Below are 22,427 nucleotides of genomic sequence, written 5' to 3' on the forward strand. Positions count from 1 at the left end.
TCTCCTCCTCGGCTCTGCTTGGCTGGCGCTGTCTGTGTTTACCTCTCAGCCCAGCGCCGCCGCCGCTGCAGCTCATCCTCCTCCGACACTGGTGTGAGGGCCCTCGTTTCTCATCCTCAGCGCTGTGTGTCGGTGGCTCTGTAGCCGAGGTGAGTGAGCTCTTGTTCGGGTGTTTCTTAAAAAATAAATGGCATCACTGCTGGTTGTTTGCCAGCAAGCACCGTTAGCTTAGCCGCTCTCTGCCGTCCCGTGATGGAGGACCGTGAACATGGCGCCCTCCAAAACAAACGAACCCACAGCTAAGTGGCTACGTCGCCTCGTCTGTGTGCTGTTTTGTCGGCGGACGGAGCTCCGCATGTGTGCTCCCTACTCACACACGGTTCTTCGTTTTGACCGTGAATGTTCGCGTGTGTTCGCTGACAACTTGGCGAAGTTCGTGCAGCCTGACAGCTTAGGTTAGCAACGTAGCAACCTGCTAGCCGCGCTAACAGGACGACTACACCGCGTTGGAATTTGATACGTTTCAGTGTTTGTTCTGGCATTTCGGTTATAAACGACTCTTTGATCACATCTTGTTATTCGACCCGAACTTGTCACGTAGATGAAGTGAAACCCCCTCCTTTATCTCTGGTAGCCTTGCTTTGGATGTTAGCTCGCCTGCTAACGAGAGTGGGCTCGTGAAGCGGCAGTGGTCGTGGCCCTCCACCGCTGCCTCTTTTGTTGCTAAATGTACAAGTTTGAAGTGAATTAGTCATTGGTGGTTTTGTGTCACTGTCTTGCAGTGTTAGTAGACTGTGTTGTTTCTTTGTAAACGCGTCAACGTAGTCCCTGTGAGCGGGTTAACGGTGAATATTAGCGTGTCAGGCTGGACTCTTTAAGAACGACATTATGATGAGGATGTTTTCTTGTTGTTGTTTGCTCAGAGGAGTTGTCAAGTTCCTGACAACAAGCAGCAAGAGCGTTGTGACGTCTCTTTGTTTACCCCGGGAGACCATAAAACTCCCTCAGCTCACACACGTGTTATATTTGGAATAACCAGGATAAATGCTTCAAAGACATATCTGTATTTTGTTAGAACTGGGTTGAGAAGTACATTATCCATGTTAGTCAGACATTCATCTTTTTTCCTTCTCTGAATTCCTTTCAGATTACAAACTTCCTCTTTCCTCAAGAGATTTTTACAGTAGTAGTTGATGCTATTCCTTCCTTCAGGCTTTAAAATGTTGTCGTCATGATATTACCTAATACAGGAACCGTGGAACTTTTTTAGAGCACAGAAAGTAAAAAATAATAATGAATGTATGATAGAAAAATCATCCAAAACTGCATCAGTGTTTATCTGGAATAATAACTAATAAAATGTGTACATTATCAAGGATGTTTTTGCGTCTAAGATTTGTGAAGTCTATGGAATTAGATTTGCTTCAATATTTCAAACACTTTTCATGCAGCAAATAACACTTTAAGAAGCAAATAAAATATTGATTTAATCATTCAAAAAATTGTATTTTATTGTTTGAAAATACACTTGTTCTTTGCTAAGTTTTCCTCGTTGACATCCAACAAAATAATTGTAAATATCTAACCTTTGTCACATTCTAAACGTTAGGTATTTACAATTATTTGTCGGATGTTGATGGGGTACGAGTTCCAGACGGACAGCGACTCCAAGCCTGTGACAACTTCTGGTCCATTGAGCTGTCTCTCCAAAATTCAGTAGCCAATCAGCAGGCAGCTTCCTAAGGACTGCCCACAAACAAAAAATCACGACACAAAGTGAGGGAGTGCAAAAAAAGTGAGGGAGCTCAAACCTAAATAGAATGTGAATTATAACCTTTATAAGATTGTGATGCCGATCTTTTACCTTTTCAAGGTGCTGCTCAGAACGTCGTATGAATTCACACAATCCCGATCACGTCTTTTTTCCTCCTGTGCTTCTTTGTTAAAGTGGTAAATTGTATTTTTTCCCCTCAGTTGTGAGAGATGAATAAGGAAATCATGTCACGTGTGTTGAAGAAGAGGCTGGCCGACCCTAAGGTGGTCCAGTACGTGTGGGCAGCCATCGAGGTCATACGCAACCAGAAACAAATCGCAAACATGGACAGGATTTCAAAGTAAGATCGCTGTGTTGTTTTTCAACGTTGTTGTGAGTTTTTTGTCTGTTTTTTTTTATGGTCTTTCTGTTTCCGACCCGTGCAGGTACCTGAGCCGCGTGTTTGGCATGCACCCCAAAGAGACTGCCCGCCAGCTGAGCCTGGCCGTGAAAGACGGCCTGGTGGTGGAGACGCTCACTGTCGGTTGCAAAGGCTCCAAGGCCGGCATCGAGCAGGAAGGTTACTGGCTGCCTGGAGAGGAGATGGTACGTTCACAACGTCAACACCAACAACACAAAAACACACTGTGTATCAAAGTGGAGGTAGACCTCTGGTTGCAAAACAAACTCCCGTCTCACTCTCAGGGATTAAAAACAATCTCCCGTCTCACTCTCAGGGATTAAAAACACACTCCCGTTTCACTCTCAGGGATTAAAAACAATCTCCCGTCTCACTCTCAGGGATTAAAAAAACACTCTCAGGGATTAAAAACAAACTCCCGTCTCACTCTCAGGGATTAAAAACAAACTCCCGTCTCACTCTCAGGGATTAAAAACAAACTCCCATCTCGCTCTCAGGGATTAAATATTAACTCCCGACGCCGGCTGTCAATCAAACGGGAACGTAGTTGTAGTTTTGGGAATGAGACCAGATTATCTCCTGAGGAAAACATGAACCAATACTTTTTTCACCTCCCTGCAAACTTGAGTTCTTTTTGCAACCAGTGGAGTTGCCCCCTGGTGGCTGAATTCTACATGTTTGTACAAACTGGTCTCTGAGGACAAGTGTCCAGTGGAGCTCAGGTCATTTAAAAAACAAACGGCGCTTTTTAAACACAACTCTCTGAATCACTTGCAATCACAGGACCCGAAAGCAGAGGGCAGTAAGGTAAGGGCTGCTTTGTTACTTTCAAATTCACCATGTTTGTTTGTTTGTTTGTCCCAAACTAACACCTCTCTGTGAGAAATCACTTTGGGATTTGATTGTGGCTGACTGAGATTAATGCATGTTTTCAAGATTTTTAAGTCTTTTTAACTCGAGCGTGTCCAAAGTCCCACAACTACCTGTTAAAGTAGCAGTACCTATTAGGGTCCAGCAGAAGGCCCTCTACTGAGTGATTTTAAAAGGGGCATTTGCAGCAGCTACAGCACCTTGGAGATTCTAGAACAGTGGGGTCTGCAACCTATTAGAATGAAAAGAGTCACTTTTTTAAATATTTAAAAATGTACTGTTTGTACCATATAGATAAAACTGATTTTATGTAGTTTATTCAATATCGCTGGATGTGACGCACAAAATAGCCAAACACTTTTATTCACGCCTTCCTCTCTACAAAAATATAAAAGTAAACACATTGTTGTTGTTTTTCCAAATCTACAAGGAGCCACTGCAGTGTAGAAGAGTAAAGCTGGTCTCAGTCCAGCTGGCATGTGTTGTGTTGTGTGTTTTTGTGTTGACCTCACAGAGGTCAAATCCTCTAATGAATAACCACAGCATTTACTCAACCTTCACAAAATGTTCACTGCAAGGGTTTTTAGACTGGAGTAAATCCAGTTTTTTTAAAAGAACACTTGTGACGGTGCGCGATGATTAAAATAATTATACACTATCAGTTTTGAACTTCTTTCTGTATTCAAACATTGTTTTCACTGTTCCTCACGTTCTTTAGTGATTAGTTTTTCAAACTTAGAAAATATGAAGCGTAAATGTTCAGTGAGCGTCACGTTTCAGTTAGTGAGGAAAAAAATCCTTTTCTTTTGAAGGTACCATTGAAATACTAAACAGGTTGTTTCAATGTTAAAATCTGATGTTTTAGATTTCAAAGTATCATTGAAATAGTAAAATAATTGTGTTAGTGTTAAAATACAAATACCATTGAAAGAGTAAAAATATTTTTTGTTTAGGACACATGGTGGTGACGTGCAGAGTGACGTATGTCGCTGCAGATGAACCGTGGTAGAAGCCACATGTTGCTCTGTGATGAGTCTCGGCTCGACACTGACAACTCCTCTTCAAACCCGCTGTGTTTAATGTTTTTATCATGTGAATTTAGCGTGAAAGAAGACAGAAGTTCAGTTGATATTTAAGCGAAAGTCTCCCTTGTTGCGTTACTTGATGTACGTAGACAAGTCAGACGCAGGACACCGCTAGAGTCATAAACACTAGCGGTGTTGTGAACACTGTCCACTGTCTCTCTCCATCATTGATGTGAGATTCCGTGCAGAACAATGAGCGACTAGCAATTGACTAAAGAAAATGAGAAGACTAACTATGACTGAGGTCCAAGGACAATCATGTGTCCAGATGGAGAGCATGCTGCAAATCAATAAAAGTGGATGCCATGGATGAAGATTACAAGTTGTCCTCTCATGTTAAGCTGTGTCAGCACATTCTGTCCTTGAGTTTGACAGAATTAGTTCTAGAAAGTCTTTTGGGAACCCTGTTTAGAATTGTTGTAAGTGTTGTAATCGAATGAAATATTGAGGTAGTTGAGGAAATAACTGTAGTAGAAGTCGCAGGTGTCAACAAACGGTAGAACAAGACAACACAGACACATTTGTACCAAAAAGACGAGCTGTGTCTGTTGTTTGGACGTTTTTTGGGGGTTTTAAAAGTCTGACTTGGACCAAGCAACAATGTATTCTGCAATTGTTGTCGAGCTGAAGTTGTTTGTGGAGAAAAGTCATCAGAAAATATGTCTCAGAATACCTGGAATGTCTGCAGTAATGTTCTCATGCCTTTTGTTCATGTCTCCGTCTTTTGTTTTTAAGCTTCCTAGTTCTCGAGCTTTGCTCTGTAAACTCGCTGTAGTAATATATACACATCTGTTGTGTTTGGGACACATTTGTCCTCCTGACAGACGCCATGTCCTCGGGTGTCAGACAGCTCTTCCGAGAATAGTCAGCAGTGGCTCGTGACGTCGCAGACGATCCTTCTTTCTATTCTGAAGAAGAGTGTGTTACGCTCCCAAAAAGAAGAGTTTTCATTTATACCTTTGGTACATTTGGGATTATGCAAACACAGATGTTGCAGTGTACTCAGACTCTTTGTCCCCGGGTGAACCTTGGGAGTGAGAGCGTGATGTGACCACGGTCACTCCTTCACATTGTGTGGTGCAAAACCCATGTTTTGTGTGTTTTTTTATTTGAAAACGAGGTTAAGTGGAAAAAATACTCTTATTTCTCTGGTTTACTTTTGTCCCGAACTTGACTTTAATCCACTCCAAAATACAAAATAAGTTGTAGCATTAAGAACTGACGTGAATCAAGTCAAAGTCCTTCAGGTAAAGTTTTGCCACCTCTGGGGCACCTATATCCGACCTTTAAAACAAGTCTCACATCTGAATGAATGGGACTAGACCATAACTCAGTCATTGTTCTCATCTAAAAGGATGCATAATGTTTTTGCCCTGAAATAAGGAATAAATGCCTCTTTTTCAACAGAATATTGAAATATAATATAATATATTCAGATTATATCAGTTTTCATCGCACCAATCTCTTGATTGACACTTGGCTCCACCCACCAAAAAGCACATGAGGTGCATGGTTCCCACAGAGTCATGAAGTACCTGGAAAAGGTTTTTTTTCCCAGGCCTTCCAACGGTTACATGTGGTACAGTCCGAACCTGCCGGGCAGTTTGGAGGTTTAGTTTCACCAGGATTCAAAGTGGGATCCAGGTTTTAGACGGAGGCAGCTTATCTGGGATATGGGATTAACCCTGTGTTTGTGTGTGTGTGTGTGGATGAGATGACTGGAGCTTTAACACTTCGCCACATGGAGGAAAGATCAGGGAGGACGCAGACTGTGAGTGGGAGGAGTGTTGGACTTGTAATGTTTTCTTTGTGGCCTTAACTCGATGAGATGAGAGAGCACTGCTGTGTGTGTGTGTGTGTGTATGTGTGAGAAACTGAATACAAGATGAAATATTATGAAAATCAATAGAAACCACATTGAAAATGACTCTGCGAACAGTTGAGTGGAAATCGAGTAGGAGCCAAAAATACCTGGATTTCTCTTGCATTCCTTATTGAGGACATGGGGCAGCCAACTGTTGCTGGTTTGAATCCCCACAAACCGGCTGTGGTACCTGAGCAAGGGACCCAACCCCCATTGCTCCTAATTCTCTGAGGATTAGACGTTACTTGCATGTTATTATACTGGCTACTCTAACCCCGTCTTTCTCCTGAACCTGTCGCACCTCCAGCTGCGGAGGACGGGAGTATGTTTTCTGTCCTCCACCTGCTGTGGCTGGTGAGCCGGAGGGGGTGGTGTCACCCAAACTTTGTGCTCTGCTGTGTCTTGGCTGCAGGACTGGGAGGCGGAGAGCCACGACTGGTACTGCTTCGACTGTCACCTACCGGGCGACGTCCTCATGTGCGACAACTGCTTCCGAGTCTATCACCTCAAGTGTCTGTCGGACGAGTGCAAGCCCCGGGACGGAGGCTCGCAGTGGCAGTGTGTCGTCTGCAGGGTAGGTGGTCGAGTGCCGCTTGTCCGTCATGGTACAGGCGGGGTCAGGCTTGCGTCTCGACTGAGATCAGAACCTTTACTCGGTAGGCGTGAGTGTGGGCTGTGCCCCAACGTGGTTCAGGTGGAAACAGTAAAGGTACCAGATGTTGGAGCCCAGCTCGGGTGATGAGGTCCAGTCAGGAGCTGCTCTGGTTCTGATCCTTTTGTTCTCTCCTGCAGGGCAGTAAAAAGAAGAACCTGAACAAACAGGAAATGAGTAAATACCTGCGTTTTATCGTCCAGCGAATGAAGGAGAGGGTGAGAACCACAACACATTTATTCTTCCTTCCTCATGTTTTCATGAGCGTCATTATTTTCTCCCATTAATCTAGTCACTGTTGGGTCCAGAAAATGTAGATCAGTCCTGGAAATGATCTCACGTCACAGGTCCACAAACCAAAATGATTCAGTTTGAATGATTTCTTTGTTTTATGGAGAAAATATTCACATTTAAGAAGCTGAAAAATGACAGAAAGTAGAAAATATTCACATTTAAGAAGCTGAAAAATGACAGAAAGTAGAAAATATTCACATTTAAGAAGCTGAAAAATGACAGAAAGTAGAAAATATTCACATTTTCACACATTTAAGAAGCTGAAAAATGACAGAAAGTAAAACATATTCACATTTAAGAAGCTGAGAAATGACAATGTAGAAAATATTCACATTTAAGAAGCTGAAAAATGACAGAAAGTAGAAAATATTCACATTAAAGAAGCTGAAAAATGTCAGAAATGAGAAAATATTCACATTAAGGAAGCTGAAAAATGACAGAAAGACAAAAATGCTGAGTCATTGTTTAATGACAGGCTGTGGATCTGAACAAGAAAGGCAAAGACATTAAACATCCCATGTACAGACGACTCATCCACACGGCACTGGACGTCAACAACATCCATGAGGTAAGAGTCAAACTTAGCGATGATTGACAAAGTGTGCTGCCCTCTGCTGGTGCTGTACTCTCTGTGCATGTTCTCTGTGTTCTGTCAGAACCTGGCTGAAGGAAAGTATAAAAGTTTTGACGAGTTCAAAGCAGACGCTCAGCTCATTGTTCACAACACTTCCATTTTGTACGGAGGTGAGTGGACTTTTTCAAACCTTATAGAAAACATGTCAGTGTTTGATGAGAATGATGGAGTGTTCAGCTTTTAATGAAGACATTTTTACTCCATACATTGAACGTCTGAGTTGTTTCAGTTCACAGCGACCAGGCGGAGATCGCACGGTTGCTCTTCAGCGACACGTGTCACGAGGTATCTCAGCTTCTCTTTGACCTCACACAGATTATATTTATGAAATCTCTGTGGGTGAATTCTCTTTCCTTCTCTTTTCTTCTTCCAGCTGAACGAGTTGTTGTTGTGTAAGACCTGTTTCTACCTGTCCAATGCTCGGCCCGACAACTGGTTCTGTTACCCTTGTGTGAGTACAGCCCACGGCTGCAGTTTCACCTCTCATTTTCCCTATTAATCAAATACTTGTTTATTCCAGAAAATGGTTGATCAATGTTTCCCAAAAGTGTCTCTTTTTTGTCCACAAACCAAAATGATTCAGTTTGTTTTATGGAGCAAATAAAAAGCTGAAAATGAAGATAACTTTTGTTCCGTTTCTTTGTTTCCTCGGCAGAGTCCCAGTCACGACCTGGTCTGGGCCAAGATGAAAGGATTTGGTTACTGGCCGGCCAAAGTCCTGCAGAGGGAGGACAACCAGGTGGACGTGCGCTTCTTTGGACACCAGCATCAGAGGTGGGACATGAGTACTGTAAGAGCAGGATTCATTCATTCATTCATCAGGGTCTAATTAGGAAGCAGTAGTGGACATGGAGAGTGTTTTTACTCTGCTTTAAAATTGTCTGGAAAACCTTAAATAATAGGATTTATCTCACAAAACAGGCAGAACTGGGATTAAGAACTCAGATATTAAAGTCAAGAAATTGGAATTCTGAGATTAAAGCCAGGAAGTCGGAATTCTGAGATTAAAGCCAGGAAGTCGGAATTCTGAGATTAAAGCCAGGAAGTCAGAACTCAGATTAAAAAGTCATAATTCCACCTTTAAACCGCACGTTTCATTAATTTTAATCAAGAATTGCTTTATTTTTTTTAAAGTGGACATATTATACCCTATTTCCCCCATTAACATAGTTCCCTGGTGTCCTAATGAACATGTCAGTTACATGCTTTGGTCAAAATACCATAAGGATGAAGCATCATAGCAGTTCAATAACCCTGCTAAACCTGCCCCTTTCAGAACGCTCCGTTTTTGTGCATGGTCCCTTTATATGCAAATGAGACACAGGCAAACACACACCAACTTCTTCCAGGGGGTTTCTGATTTGTCCTCTTTACAGCGTTCACTCGCTCAGCTCCATTTCTCTCCCCCTCCCTCCACTAGTTCTCTGACAATATCAACATGGCAGCGTGCGCAGAAAACAGCGAGAGTGCCGTCACAGGAAGAGACATCCTACATAAGGATCAAGCCGAACAGTGCCGAACTGTAAATCAGTTAAAAACACTTGGGGACAGCACCACTGATCGCCACCGGTGCGTGGCGGGCTGAATAAACTGCCGCTGTATGCGACTGTATCAGACCGGTGACTGTGCTCCGGAGACCTCGCCACCGCTGATCACAAGCGGCGCACGGCGAGCAGACCGGTGACTGTATGCTCCGGAGCTGGCGATCAGTCACACACAGTGCCAGTTTAGGCAGCGGTGCTGTCCCTATGTCTTTTTAACTGAATTTCACAGAGAGTGAAGCACCGCTGATCACCAGTGGCACGCTGAATAAACTGCTGCTGTATGTGACTGTATCAGACTGAGTCTGTGCTCCGGTCATGAAGGACGTACTGAACAAATATTTTTAATTAGGACGTGTCAGAATGGTCAGTTATGAGCTCTATGTGACCTTTTCTTAACAATGTGTGTGTTTGTACGTCGGTGAAATACGGTCGCTAACTAAATACGGTGACCGCTGGCTGCAGTCTGATGTGAAGTGGTGCAAACACACAAACACACGTTTGCTGACTTTATCTGGCACATTAGCTTCATATATAAAATCTCTGAGGCTGGAAGTTTGTGTAAAACACTGTGCTCCACTGTGCAGCCACCAACAGCACACTTGTCCCTCCACGTTGACATAATACCGCTCTTCCTCCCTCGCCTGCACTCTCGCAGGGACAAGGTGGAGCTAAGGTGGAGCTCTCTTAAGTAAACTTACTGGTGGGGCGGTAACATTCGTGGTGAAATGCGCATGCTGCCGTCATAAGCACAGGGAATTTAACATAGAGTGTTTTATCGCCTATGGTGTGGAAAAAGTATTCTTTTTCCACACTTTGGCGACTGGTAGGGCCTCCATAGTCCCAAATATAAGTATTAAAATGGTTAAAAAGTTGATTTTGCATAATATGTCCCCTTTAAAAGAAAAACGGGAAATTAAAAACCTTTCCTTTTTATTAATTTTTATGGCGTGTCACGGCCGACCTGCAGGACCTACTTATTTTGTCCTCGTCTCCTCCTCCAGAGCATGGATCCCCGCAGACAACATCCAGGACATCAAGGTGAGCGTCCAGCAGCTACAGGTGAAGCGCAGCAGCGGCTGGAAGAAGGCATGCGAGGAGCTCGAGGTTTACCAACGCTTCCTGAAGGAGGGACGCTTCTGGAAGACAAAGACGGACGACAGCAGCAGCCCGCCACACAGAGAGAGCCTGCGGCAGCAGCAGCAGCAGCAGCAGCAGCAGCAGCAGCAGCAGCAGGAGCAGGAGGAAGAAGGGGAGGAAGAGGAGGAAGAGGAGGGCAGCAGCACGAGGATGGACAGACTGGAGCGGACAGAAGAAGCCGAGTCCAGCATCTCGTCCACGAGCAATGAGCAGGTCCGACATGTAAGTGAGACCCAGAAAACTGGCTATGAGCTGTGCACGCCCCCTGCTTGCTCCCTGCTTAAATGTCACGTCTTATCTTCACTGTGAGACACACGAAACTGAAGTTTGTAATCACTCACTTTCACACACCAAACCTCAGGGAGAAAATCAGTGGCCGTTTCTCAATATCCATACTTGTGTGTACTTGTGTACTCTCGTACTTGTCAAAACGTCATCAGCTTCAGTCCAAGTGCTGTTTCAATTCTCAAGTAAGCGAACAGCAAGGACGGTTCTCAAACCTGGAAGTGTTCTCGCGCTGCCCAGATAATAGAAATATAAATCTGAAATAAATATTTTTCGTTGTCCTGAACGCAGTTTTAACATCATTTGAGGCGAGAAATTAGTCATTTAGAATTCAAACATGTGGTTTCTGTATTAAGATATGACGTATTTATAGTAGTTCCAGTGTTTAGAGTATGATAAGCTCCGCCTCTGCGGACGCTTGGCGCTCACTGTGCCCATCACACAGCAGTGTTACCTCAGCCTGTCCTGATGAAATGATGACGTCTCTGTCATTAGATGCTTGGTGTGATCCATAGATTTGTTGTTGACGTGTTATTTTGTTTTTAATGGAAATGTTTTGACCTGACCTGAAAGTTTGTATATTATTAATATTTAATTTATTTTTAGATTTATATTAAAGTCACACAGTCATTGTATATGTATTTAAATATATGTAAATATTAGATATGTAGAGTATTATATATTTTTACACATTATATATTTATAGTACATATAGTGTAGAGTAGTACATATATATGTACTACTCGACAGTGCTGTAATATATCTATTTTCCACATTGTGTTATTTGTATTGTATATTTTAATAGAAATAAATTAATAAATGAAGTTAAATTTTTGAAATGTGAAAATAATAACAATATATATGCATTTACTAAAAGTATTTCATATGTTCATTTATCAAAACTGTAGGTGTGACCTTGTTCTGCTGTTTGAATGGTGGCTGGCGCCAAGTGCCTCTTTAGCGCCAGCCACCATTCAAACAGCAGAACAATACATACATACTTGCTTGAGTATTGAGAAACGGCCAGTGATTTTATCTGTGGCGACACAGGAGCTGCTGGTCCTCTGCTGCCTTGTGTGGTCACTTTTTGTCACTGAGGTCAATGTGAACGTTGGATTTCAAACACTGAACAGACAAAATAAGTCATTAGAACTTAGCGATGGAGGCAGCAGTGGGTCGTTTAAATCCTAAGAACATGTTCACATCTTTATCTGACAGACGTTTCCAACAGGGAACAGAACTCAATGGTACCATCTAGTGACTGATTTGCCACATTGAGCATTAGTCTCAGTTTTATTGATTTTCAGTCTTTGGTTAAAATCTCACATGAGGAATATATATTATAAATATTAATAAAGCATGTAATCCTGCATTTAAAGTGTGTTCTATTGATTTCTCTGTCTTGTTACTTGTTTTACTCGTGACTAAACTTTACTTTGTGGTGGCGTTGTTGTTGTTGTTCTGCAGCTCAAAGGCAGTCAGGAGCCCAAAGCAAAGAAGAGCCGTCGGACTCAGATGCTCGAGCCCAAAGAAGAAGCCAGTGTAAGTTTGCTGTTTCCTTTTTTTTTTTGTTGCACATTTGGAAAATTGTGTCTTTGAAACTGCTTTGTTGTTTAAATTGTATAAAATAAAACTGCAACTCGGGATTATTTTTATAATCCATTAGATGTTTGGGTCAGAAAATGTAGATTAGTGTTTTTCAATGACTAATTTAGCCTTTCTGTAAAATGACTATGGGACACTAAAATAAGTGATATAGAGCCATTTGTAGTATGTATATATCTATATATGTAGTAAGATAGAAAACGTCTGTTTTATATCATCACGGCACAGTTTATTTCATCAAATGGAGGTAAAAGTCGACCTGTAAATGTTCTGCTGGACTTGATTAAAGTTTTAAAATCCCTGTGTGAATAAGAATTGAGCACAGATTTTGTCTTCAGTGTGATCACAGCATCTGATTTAACGTCGTACTTTCCTCTTCCACCAGGACCCAGAACCAGAGATGGAGGCCGTGAGCTCCAGCCAGGAGATTCCCGTGTCCTCGGTGCTGCAGCAGCCCGAGAAGCTGTCCGTGTCCACACAGACCAAGAAGGCGAGCGGTGGGTCGCCGCGCACGCTCCACCGCGGCACCCAGACCAACAGTGACAGCGTCTGTCAGAACATGTGCCACGAGAAATACACCAAGGTGTTCAACGACGTCAAGGACATGATGAAGGCCGACAACAAGAGGGAGACAGAGCGTGTCGTCAGGGAAGCTCTGGAGAAGGTGTGCTTCACTTTAGTCAACACAAGGGGCAGTATACACGTGTGCTTCACTTTAGTCAACAGAGGGGGCAGGGGCAGTATACAGGGGCAGTATAGTATACGTGTGCTTCACTTTAGTCAACAGAGGGGCGAGTATACAGCGTGAGGGGCAGTATACATGTGTGCTTGACTTTTTGTCAACAGAGGGGCAGTATACTTGGCGTGAGGGGCAGGTATACACAGCTTCACTTCAGTCAACACAGGGGCAGTATACATGTGTACTTTACTTTAGTCAACAGAGGGGGCAGTATACATGTGTGCTTCACTGCAAGTCAACACAGGGGGCAGTATACGGCGTGTGAGGGGCAGTAGACATGTGAGGGGGCAGTACAACGTGTGCTTCACTTTAGTCAACAGAGGGGCAGTACCTGCGTGTGAGGGGCTGTATACATGTGTGCTTCACTTCAGTCAACACAGGGGCAGTATACGCGTGTGAGGGGCAGTATACCGCGTGTGCTTCACTTTAGTCAACAGAGGGGCAGTATACACAGCCATGGAGGGGCAGTATACATGTGTGCTTGACTTTAGTCAACAGAGGGGCAGTATACACGCTGGGGGCAGTATACCGCGTGTGCTTCACTTCCAGTCAACACAGGGGGCAGTTTACTACGTGTGATTCACTTTAGTCAACAGGGGGCAGTATACATGTGTGCTTCACTTTAGTCAACAGAGGGGCAGTACTCTGCGTGTGAGGGCAGTATACATGTGTGCTTCGCTTTGAGTCAACAGGGGACAGTATGCACTGTGCTTCACTTTAGTCAACAGAGGGGGGCAGTATACGTGTGAGGGGCGAGGCATACACGTAGTAGCCTTTAGTCAACAGAGGGGCAGTATACACTTCATACAGTCAACAGGGGCAGTATACCGTGTGTGGTCAGTATACGTAATGCTTCACTTTAGTCGTAGGGGGCAGTTTACACATGTGAGGGGGGCAGTATACTTGCAGTCTGTGAGGCGGTATACATTTGTGCTTCACTTTAGTCAACAGGGAGGGGCAGTATACCAGTGTGAGGGGGCAGTATACACGTGAGCTTCACTTTAGTCAACAGAGGGGGCAGTGTACACGTGTGAGGGGGCAGTATACATTTGTGCTTTACTTTAGTCAACAGAGGGGGCAGTATACACGTGTACTTCACTTTAGTCAACAGAGGGGTGTTCAAAGTCGTTTGTGTTGTGTTTGTGATCAAAGTTGTTTGTGTTGTGTTGGTGCTCAAAGTCGTTTGTGTTGCGTTGGTGTTCACAGTTGTTTGTGTCGTGTTTGTGTTCAAAGTCGTTTGTGTCCAAAGTCGTTTGTTTTGTGTTTGTGTTCAAAGACATTTGTGTTGCGTTTTTGTTCAAAGTCGTTTGTGTTTAAAGTCGTTTGTTCAAAGTCGTTTCTGTGTTTGTGTTCAAAGTCGTTTGTTTTGTGTTTGTGTTCAAAGTCGTTTGTGTTGTGTTGGTGCTCAAAGTCGTTTGTGTTGGCGTTGGTGTTCAAAGTCGTTGGTGTTCACAGTTGTTTGTGTCGTGTTTGTGTTCAAAGTCGCTTTGTTTTGTGTTTGTGTTCAAAGTGTTCGTTTTTGTTCAAAGTCGTTTTGTGTTCACTTGTTCAAAGTCGTTTTGTGTTTGTTCAAAGTCGTTTTGTTTTGCGTTTGTGTTCAAAGTCGTTTGTTTTTGTGTTTGTGTTCAAAGTCGTTTGTATTTGTGTCTGTGTTCAAAGTTGTTTGTGTTCAAAGTCGGTTCCCAGGTGTTTGTGTTCAAAGTCGCTTTTTGTGCTACGCTTGTGTTCAAAGTCGCTTGTGTCGCGGTTTGTGTTCAAAGTCGCTTGTGTCGTATGTTTTCAAAGTCGCTTGTGTTGTTTGTTTTCAAAGTCGCTTGTGTTCAGAGTTGTTTGTGTTCAAAGTCGCTAGTGTTTAAAGTCGCTTGTGTTGGCGCTGGTGTTTGGCGCTCAAAGTCATTTGTGTTGGCGCTTGTGTTCAGTTGTTCGTGTGTCGTTTGCTTGTGTTCAGAGTCGCTTATGCTGTGTTCAAAGTCGCTTGTGTCGGTTTGTGTTCAGAGTCGTTTGTGTTGTGATTGTGTTCAAAGTCGTTTGTGTTGTGTTCAAAGTCGTTTGTGTCGTGTTTGTGTTGTGCGATGTCACGAGAAACTATGGGAGAGTTTGAGTGCTACATGTAAAAAAACATGTTTTGAAAGAAAGCAAAAAAAAAGTAGGATTCAAATCAGAAAATTGGAATTATGAGATTAAAAAGTCGAAATTCCGATTTTAATCTCAGATTTCTTAGATTCAAATCAGAAAGTCGGAATTCTGAGATTAAATTTAGAATTCGGACATAAAAAGTCAGAATGCTGAGATTTAAAAATTCAGAAATTCTGACTTTAATCTCAGACTTCTGAGTCTTTGAAGGTTCTGCTGGTAAACATGAAGACTCAGGTCTTTGAAGGTTCTGTTTCAGATTTTAAACTCTGCTTGTAAACATGAAGACTCAGGTCTTTGAAGGTTCTCACTCAGATTTTAAACTCTGCTTGTAAACATGAAGACTCAGGTCTTTGAAGGTTCTCACTCAGATTTTAAACTCTGCTTGTAAACATGTTCTCTCACTTCAGCTCCGTGCAGAGATGGAGGAGGAGAAGCGACAGGCGGTGAGTAAAGCCGTGGCCGGCGCTCAGGCAGAGATGGACAGGAAGTGTAAGCAGGTGAAGGACAAGTGTAAAGAAGAGCTGGTGGAGGAGGTGAAGAAGCTGGTGGCTCAACACAAGCAGCTCATCTCCCAGACCAAGAAGAAGCAATGGGTAAGTTCTGCACCAGAGTTCACTTTCTGTTCACACATCCCTACCTTAACTATGAACACTTATGGCGCATTTCCACCGGCTCTACTCTCCTCGGCACAACACGGCATGATTAGGTTGCATCTCCACTACAAAAAAGTACCTACTTAATGTGGGCGGAGTCATCACTGCACGGCTGAGTGCAGTCCATGAGGACCCCTTGTCCATATAACCAAGAAATCATTAAAAAGGAATCATTTTGAGTTTGTGTACATTTAAGATGATTTAAGATGACATTTTATGATTTTCTCTCTTTGATGAACAGAGAAACAGATTTATTAAAGAAAATTAACATGATCCCTTATTATGATACCTAAGACTGGAACTGCAGCAAATAATCCATCATTTACTAGGTATTTTATTTTGAAGTGCAGACTCACACTTTTGTTTCATTATTGTTGAATTATGTAGTGATGTATATTTATAATGGCATCATCAGCGTATATACATGCAAGCATATGTCTGTATGTATGTATGTATGTATATACACTGCTCAAAAAAATAAAGGGAACACTGAAATAACACATCCTAGATCTGAATTCATGAAATATTCTTAGGGATGCACGATATATCGGCATTAATATTGGTATCGGCCGATGTTTGTCATTTTTTAACATATCGGCATCGGTCCAATGAGTAAAACTGCGCCGTTTTTAACAACCGCTGTTTATACCCGTCTAATTGCTGTTTGTGTATGTGTGTCGTATCGAAGATACGCGAAAAGCATTATGCAACACTTGCAAAGTCGAGGTAATGCGAGGAGGGATCCGCGTCAAGTCATTCAATACCACAAATTTGATTATGTCATTTGAAAAACCGCCACCCAGAAGTACACAAACAACGGCAGGAAGCTAACGCTAGTAACATTAGGCAGCAGACAAAAAAGAAAGCAGCACAGCTGGGACTCGACCAAAGGAAGACATTGGCCAGGGCAATAACGATCAAGGTAATGGAAATGATTGCTCTTGACGACCAGCCGAGGGTTCCGACGGTTGATAGCGCATATTGAACCCCACAACAACCTGCCAAGTCGGCGCTACTTTTCCGATGTTTTGCAATTTAATAAATATCTGGTTGCCATGAATACTGGCAAGTTTGATAAAGTATTTATTTATTATGGCAGCTCTTAGAGCTTGTCAGGTATTGTTTCTCATATCTGTTGTGTTTTATTGTTAAGTGGATTGGCACGGTTGTTGTTGCCGGGAGGAAGGGTTGTTGACTTTATTTATGTACCCAGTATAGACGATCTTATCTCGGTTACAGTAACTTTGGCAGGGTATTATTTTTATTTATGTTCATGTTTGTAATTTATGATCCAAACTTTCTCACAGGAGTTAAGTGAGTTGAGGGAGTTTAACTGTACTGTAATTTAGTTACACACTTGCTACAAGTGGTAAAGGTTTCTAAAAACCTTTACTTGTAGTTGGTTACTTGTGTCTTATGTGACCTTGTTATTTGGAGGTAAAACATGTTTTGAAAATAAAGGAAGACATTCAAATATTCAACTTGCATGATTTATATTCTGTACAAACTTTTATCATCTCAGAAACTTTTAAAAAAAAAAACATATATCGATATCGGTTATCGGCCATAGCAGCAATATTAATATCGGATATCGGTATCGGCGGAAATACTCATATCGGTGCATCCCTAAATATTCTTATTAAATACTTTGTTCTTTACATAGTTGAATGTGCTGACAACAAAATCACACAAAAATGATCAATGGAAATCAAATGTATTAACCCATAGAGGTCTGGATTTGGAGTCACACTCAAAATGAAAGTGGACAAACCCACTACAGGCTGATCCAACTTTGATGTAATGTCCTTAAAACAAGTCAAAATGAGGCTCAGTAGTGTGTGTGGCCTCCACGTGCCTGTATGACCTCCCTACAACGCCTGGGCATGCTCCTGATGAGGTGGCGGATGGTCTCCTGAGGGATCTCCTCCCAGACCTGGACTAAAGCATCCGCCAACTCCTGGACAGTCTGTGGTACAATGTGGCGTTGGTGGATGGAGCGAGACATGATGTCCCAGATGTGCTCAATTGGATTCAGGTCTGGGGAACGGGCGGGCCAGTCCATAGCATCAATGCCTTCGTCTTGCAGGAACTGCTGACACACTCCAGACACATGAGGTCTAGCATTGTCTTGCATAAGAAGGAACCCAGGGCCAACCGCACCAGCATATGGTGTCACAAGGGGTCTGAGGATCTCATCTCGGTACCTAATGGCAGTCAGACTACCTCTGGCGAGCCCATGGAGGGCTGTACGGCCCCCCAAAGAAATGCCAACCCACACCATTACTGACCCACTGCCAAACCGGTCATGCTGGAGGATGTTGCAGGCAGCAGAACGTTCTCCACGGCGTCTCCAGGCTCTGTCACGTCTGTCACTTACTCAGTGTGAACCTGCTTTCATCTGTGAAGAGCACAGGGCGCCAGTGGCGAATTTGCCAATCTTGGTGATCTCTGGCGAATGCCAAACGTCCTGCACGGTGTTGGGCTGTAAGCACAACCCCCACCTGTGGACATCGGGCCCTCATACCACCCTCATGGAGTCAGTTTCTGACCGTTTGACCAGACACATGCACATTTGTGGCCTGCTGGAGGTCATTTTGCAGGGCTCTGGCAGTGCTCCTCCTGTTCCTCCTTGCACAAAGGCGGAGGTAGCGGTCCTGCTGCTGGGTTGTTGCCCTCCTACGGCCTCCGTCACGTCTCCTGATGTACTGGCCTGTCTCCTGGTAGCGCCTCCATGCTCTGGACACTACGCTGACAGACACAGCAAAACTTCTTGCCACAGCTCGCATTGATGTGCCATCCTGGATGAGCTGCACTACCTGAGCCACTTGTGTGGGTTCTAGACTCCATCACATGCTACCACTAGAGTGAAAGCACCGCCAGCATTGAAAAGTAACCAAAACATCAGCCAGAAAACATAGGAACTGAGCAGTGGTCTGTGGTCACCACCTGCAGAACCACTCCTTTATTGGAGGTGTCTTGCTAATTGCCTATAATTTCCACTTTTTGTCTATTCCATTTGCACAACAGCATGTGAAATTGATTGTCAATCAGTGTTGCTTCCAAAGTGGACAGTTTAATTTCACAGAAGTGTGATTGACTTGGAGTTACATTGTGTTTAAGTGTTCCCTTTACTTTTTTGAACAGTGTGTATATGTATATATATATTTACACATAGGGTAAGTTTATACTGCGTATATATGTACTGTATATTGAGTGTATATATATATGTATATATATATACAGTGCTCAGCGTAAATGAGTACACCCCCTTCGAAAAGTACCATTTTAAACAATATCTCAATGAAAACAAAAACAATTTGCAAAATGTTGACAAGACTAAGTTTTTTTAACATCTGTTTGTTATAACTTGAAAGTAAGGATAATAATATAACTTAGAGAACAAAATTTATAGTTTTACTCAAATTGGGGTGATGCAAAAATGAGTACACCCCACTGAAAGTCTCTGTAGCAAGGCTAAATTTTAGACTACAAATGTCCAATTTAACAATAATCAACCACAGGTGAGTCTAACTATTCATCACACATGTGTCCAGCAGACAGTTGACTATAAACCCCTTCCCATTTCATGTTGTTAGCAATGGCACCACATGGAAGAGAAATGTCTCAAGACTTGAGAAAGAAAATAATTTCTTTACACCACAAAGGTGAAGGCTACAAGAAGATCAGCAAAGCTTTACTTATCAGTCAGAATACTGTAGCAAAAGTGGTAGAAAAATTTAAAAAAGATGGAACTGCAACCATCTCACAGAGACGTCAAGGTCGTCCACGGACGTTAACACCTCGACAGGAGCGTCTCCTGATGAGAAGGGTCAAAGAAAATCGGCATGCAAGTTCACTGCAGTTATCCAAGGAAGTAGAAAGCCAAACTGGGGTGACTATTTCCCGTGACACAATATGGCATACACTGTAGAGGAATGGCATGCATGGGTGCCGTCCCAACGGAAGCCTCTCCTAAAGCCCAGGCACATAAAAGCCTGCCTAGAGTTTGCCAGGGCCCATGCTGACAAAGATGAAGACTACTGGGACTCTGTACTTTGGAGTGATGAGACCAAGATAAATGTTTTGGGAACTGATGGCTTCAAAACTGTATGGCGTCGCAAAGGTGAGGAATTCAAAGAAAAATGCATGGTGCCTACAGTGAAACATGGTGGGGGCAGTGTCCTTATGTGGGGTTGCATGAGTGCTGCTGGTGTCTGGGAGCTGTGTTTCATTGATGGCATCATGAATTCACAGATGTTTTGCTCTATACTGAAAGAAAAGATGCTACCATCACTCCGTGCCTTTGGTCGTAGTGCACTTTTCCAACATGACAATGATCCTAAACACACATCGAAGGCCACTGTTGGATTTCTGAAGAAGAACAGGGTAAAAGTGATTCAGTGGCCAAGTATGTCTCCTGATCTGAACCCAATTAAACACCTATGGGTAATTCTGAAGAGTTGAGGATTACTCTCCATCGAGCATCCAGTCTCTAAGAGAGATAATTCTTGAATGGAAAAAGATTGATGTAGCAAAATGTTTCCAACTTGTTCATTCCATGCCTAGAAGACTTGGTGCTGTCATTAAAAATCATGGAGGCCATACAAAGTACTAGGTTTAGTCGTTTTTGTTGTGGGGTGTACTCATTTTTGCATCGCCCTTATTTCAGTAAAACTGAAAAATGTGTAATTTAAGTTATGTTATTGAACTTACTTTCATGTTTTAAGTTTAACAGATGTTATATAAACTTATATATATTCAACATTTTGAAAATAGTTTTTGTGTTCATTGAGATATTGTTTAAAATAGTACTTTTCAAAGGGGGTGTACTCATTTACGCTGAGCACTGTATATATATATATTAAGTATATGTAAAGTATATATACACTCAGTATATGTGTATATATATACTGAGTGTGTGTGTGTATATATATATATATACTCGGTATATATACTGAGTGTGTGTGTATATATATACACAAATATATTTATATATATATATATATATATGTACTGAGATGACAAAGGAATCAATAAAACTGACAAAAACAAGATGTTTAAGGACCTGATGTTTGCGTAGAAACAGCAGAAAAACACAAACGTCTCTGCTGTCATGGTCTTCGCCTCTTCTTCTTCTTCATGTGTGAGTATGTGGTAACAACAGCGCCGCTCTGGTGTCGTTGCAGTGTTATAACTGCGAGGAGGAGGCGATGTACCACTGCTGCTGGAACACCTCATACTGCTCCATCAAGTGTCAGCAGGAGCACTGGCACGCCGACCACAAACGCACTTGCCGCAGGAAGAGATGAAGCCACAGGCCCCGCCCCCTCTCCCACCTGCACAGCACCTGTCAGTCAGTCTACCACACACACACACACACACACACACACACTCCTGCTTCTGTACTTGCCTTCCTGAGAAACTTTTGAGGACGTTCTCTGCGTGAAAAAGAGCGATTTTTTTTTTTAAATTACTTTATCATTTCTGTTATTTAATGTTTTTCTTTCTTTGTCCTCTGTGTGAGTGCGAGCACCAAGTCTCGCTGTGGACGATGTCTTTGTGTTTGTTTTATTTTGTCTTTACTGAAGTGCTACTTTTTGAACTTGTGTCAGAATGTGTTATTTAAGTGTGTCGTAACAACACATGAGCATTAACCCAGTCATTATTTTATTACCTGAAACCTTTTTTAAGAGAAAGAATCACTTTTCTTACTGTAAATGCAAACAGAGAAACACACAACTTGTGTTGACTCGCTTTCATAGAGAAAAACGTTCTTTAAATAAAACCAAACAAACACAATAACACAGATATAAAATAGTGGATGAGATGGCTCACACATGTTTAAGGGATAGTTCAGGTTTTTTAAGAGTGGACACTTTTAAACAGGGACTCTGAATCTGAAGTTCTCTCTCCCACACAAACACTCACTCTCCCAACAGGAAACTGAAGTTTGTAAAACACTCACACACACACACACACACACCCACACACACACCCTTACACACCAAACCTCAGAGAGAAAACCAGTGATTTTAGCTGCTGCTTCTCTGCTGCCTCGTGTGGTCACTTTGTGTCACTGAAATATGTGGAACTTAGTGATGGAGGCAGCAGTGAATCAACAATTGTGTTTGTGTGTGTGTGATGTTAAAATCACTGATTTTCTCTGTGGGCTTTGGTGTGTAAGGGTGTGTGTGGGTGTGTGTTATAAGTGTGTGTCACAGTGAGATAAGGACGTGATCATGTTCTTAAAGACATCATAGACTGACATGGATTTATTGTTAAGCAGCTAAAATAATTTTTTTCAAAAAACCCAATCCATTCTTTAAATGAACCCTTTTTTCATGAAAATTTTATAATTTTACCCGAAAAATTCTTCTTATTCGGAACAGGGTCACGAGGTCGGCCTGGGCAGACGCCGTAATCTTCCGTTTGTTAATAATTCTAATGAATGTTATTATGCACAATTTAGCTGTTTTGTTTTCAATCATTTTATCCGTCAAACCTATTCTAATTTGGGGGGGGGGATCCAGCTCATGTTTCCTGAGCTGGATCTTTGTGATTTGACAGTTTTACTACCTTTTTTTTTACTATCATTATTATTATTTTTTTATCATTATTATTATTTTTTTAACGCCCTGATGTTTTGTAAAATTTCCACAATGTGATATTTGGGTGAAAGTTTTGGTGATTGCTTCTACAAATGAGGAGAAAAGTTTGTATATTTTTCCCCGAGCATCTTCATTGTCATTTTTATC

The 22,427-nt window shown here is 42.3% G+C and overlaps 1 protein-coding gene across 1 annotated transcript; it reads left to right on the top strand.

Moving 5' to 3' along the window:
• Positions 1-21,226, top strand: zmynd11 (zinc finger, MYND-type containing 11). The gene is made up of 16 exons (XM_044031940.1): positions 1-149; positions 1,975-2,114; positions 2,200-2,359; positions 2,958-2,981; positions 6,406-6,567; positions 6,786-6,863; positions 7,415-7,507; positions 7,596-7,683; positions 7,803-7,858; positions 7,947-8,024; positions 8,229-8,347; positions 10,119-10,476; positions 12,007-12,081; positions 12,530-12,808; positions 15,427-15,612; positions 20,859-21,226. Exons 2-16 carry the CDS (start codon positions 1,984-1,986, stop codon positions 20,979-20,981), a joined length of 2,010 nt encoding a protein of 669 aa, XP_043887875.1. The 5' UTR covers positions 1-149; positions 1,975-1,983; the 3' UTR covers positions 20,982-21,226.
• The last annotated feature ends 1,201 nt before the right edge of the window (positions 21,227-22,427 follow it).

Source organism: Solea senegalensis, linkage group LG1, assembly GCF_019176455.1.
Source record: "Solea senegalensis isolate Sse05_10M linkage group LG1, IFAPA_SoseM_1, whole genome shotgun sequence".
Taxonomy (NCBI): domain Eukaryota; kingdom Metazoa; phylum Chordata; class Actinopteri; order Pleuronectiformes; family Soleidae; genus Solea; species Solea senegalensis.

Coding starts and splice junctions, on each gene's coding strand:
- zmynd11 (XM_044031940.1), top strand. CDS start 1,984: ATGAATAAGGAAATCATGTCACGTGTGTTGAAGAAGAGGCTGGCCGAC. Junction 8,025..8,228: donor ACTGGTTCTGTTACCCTTGT/GTGAGTACAGCC, acceptor TTTCCTCGGCAG/AGTCCCAGTCACGACCTGGT. Junction 12,809..15,426: donor TCAGGGAAGCTCTGGAGAAG/GTGTGCTTCACT, acceptor CTCTCACTTCAG/CTCCGTGCAGAGATGGAGGA.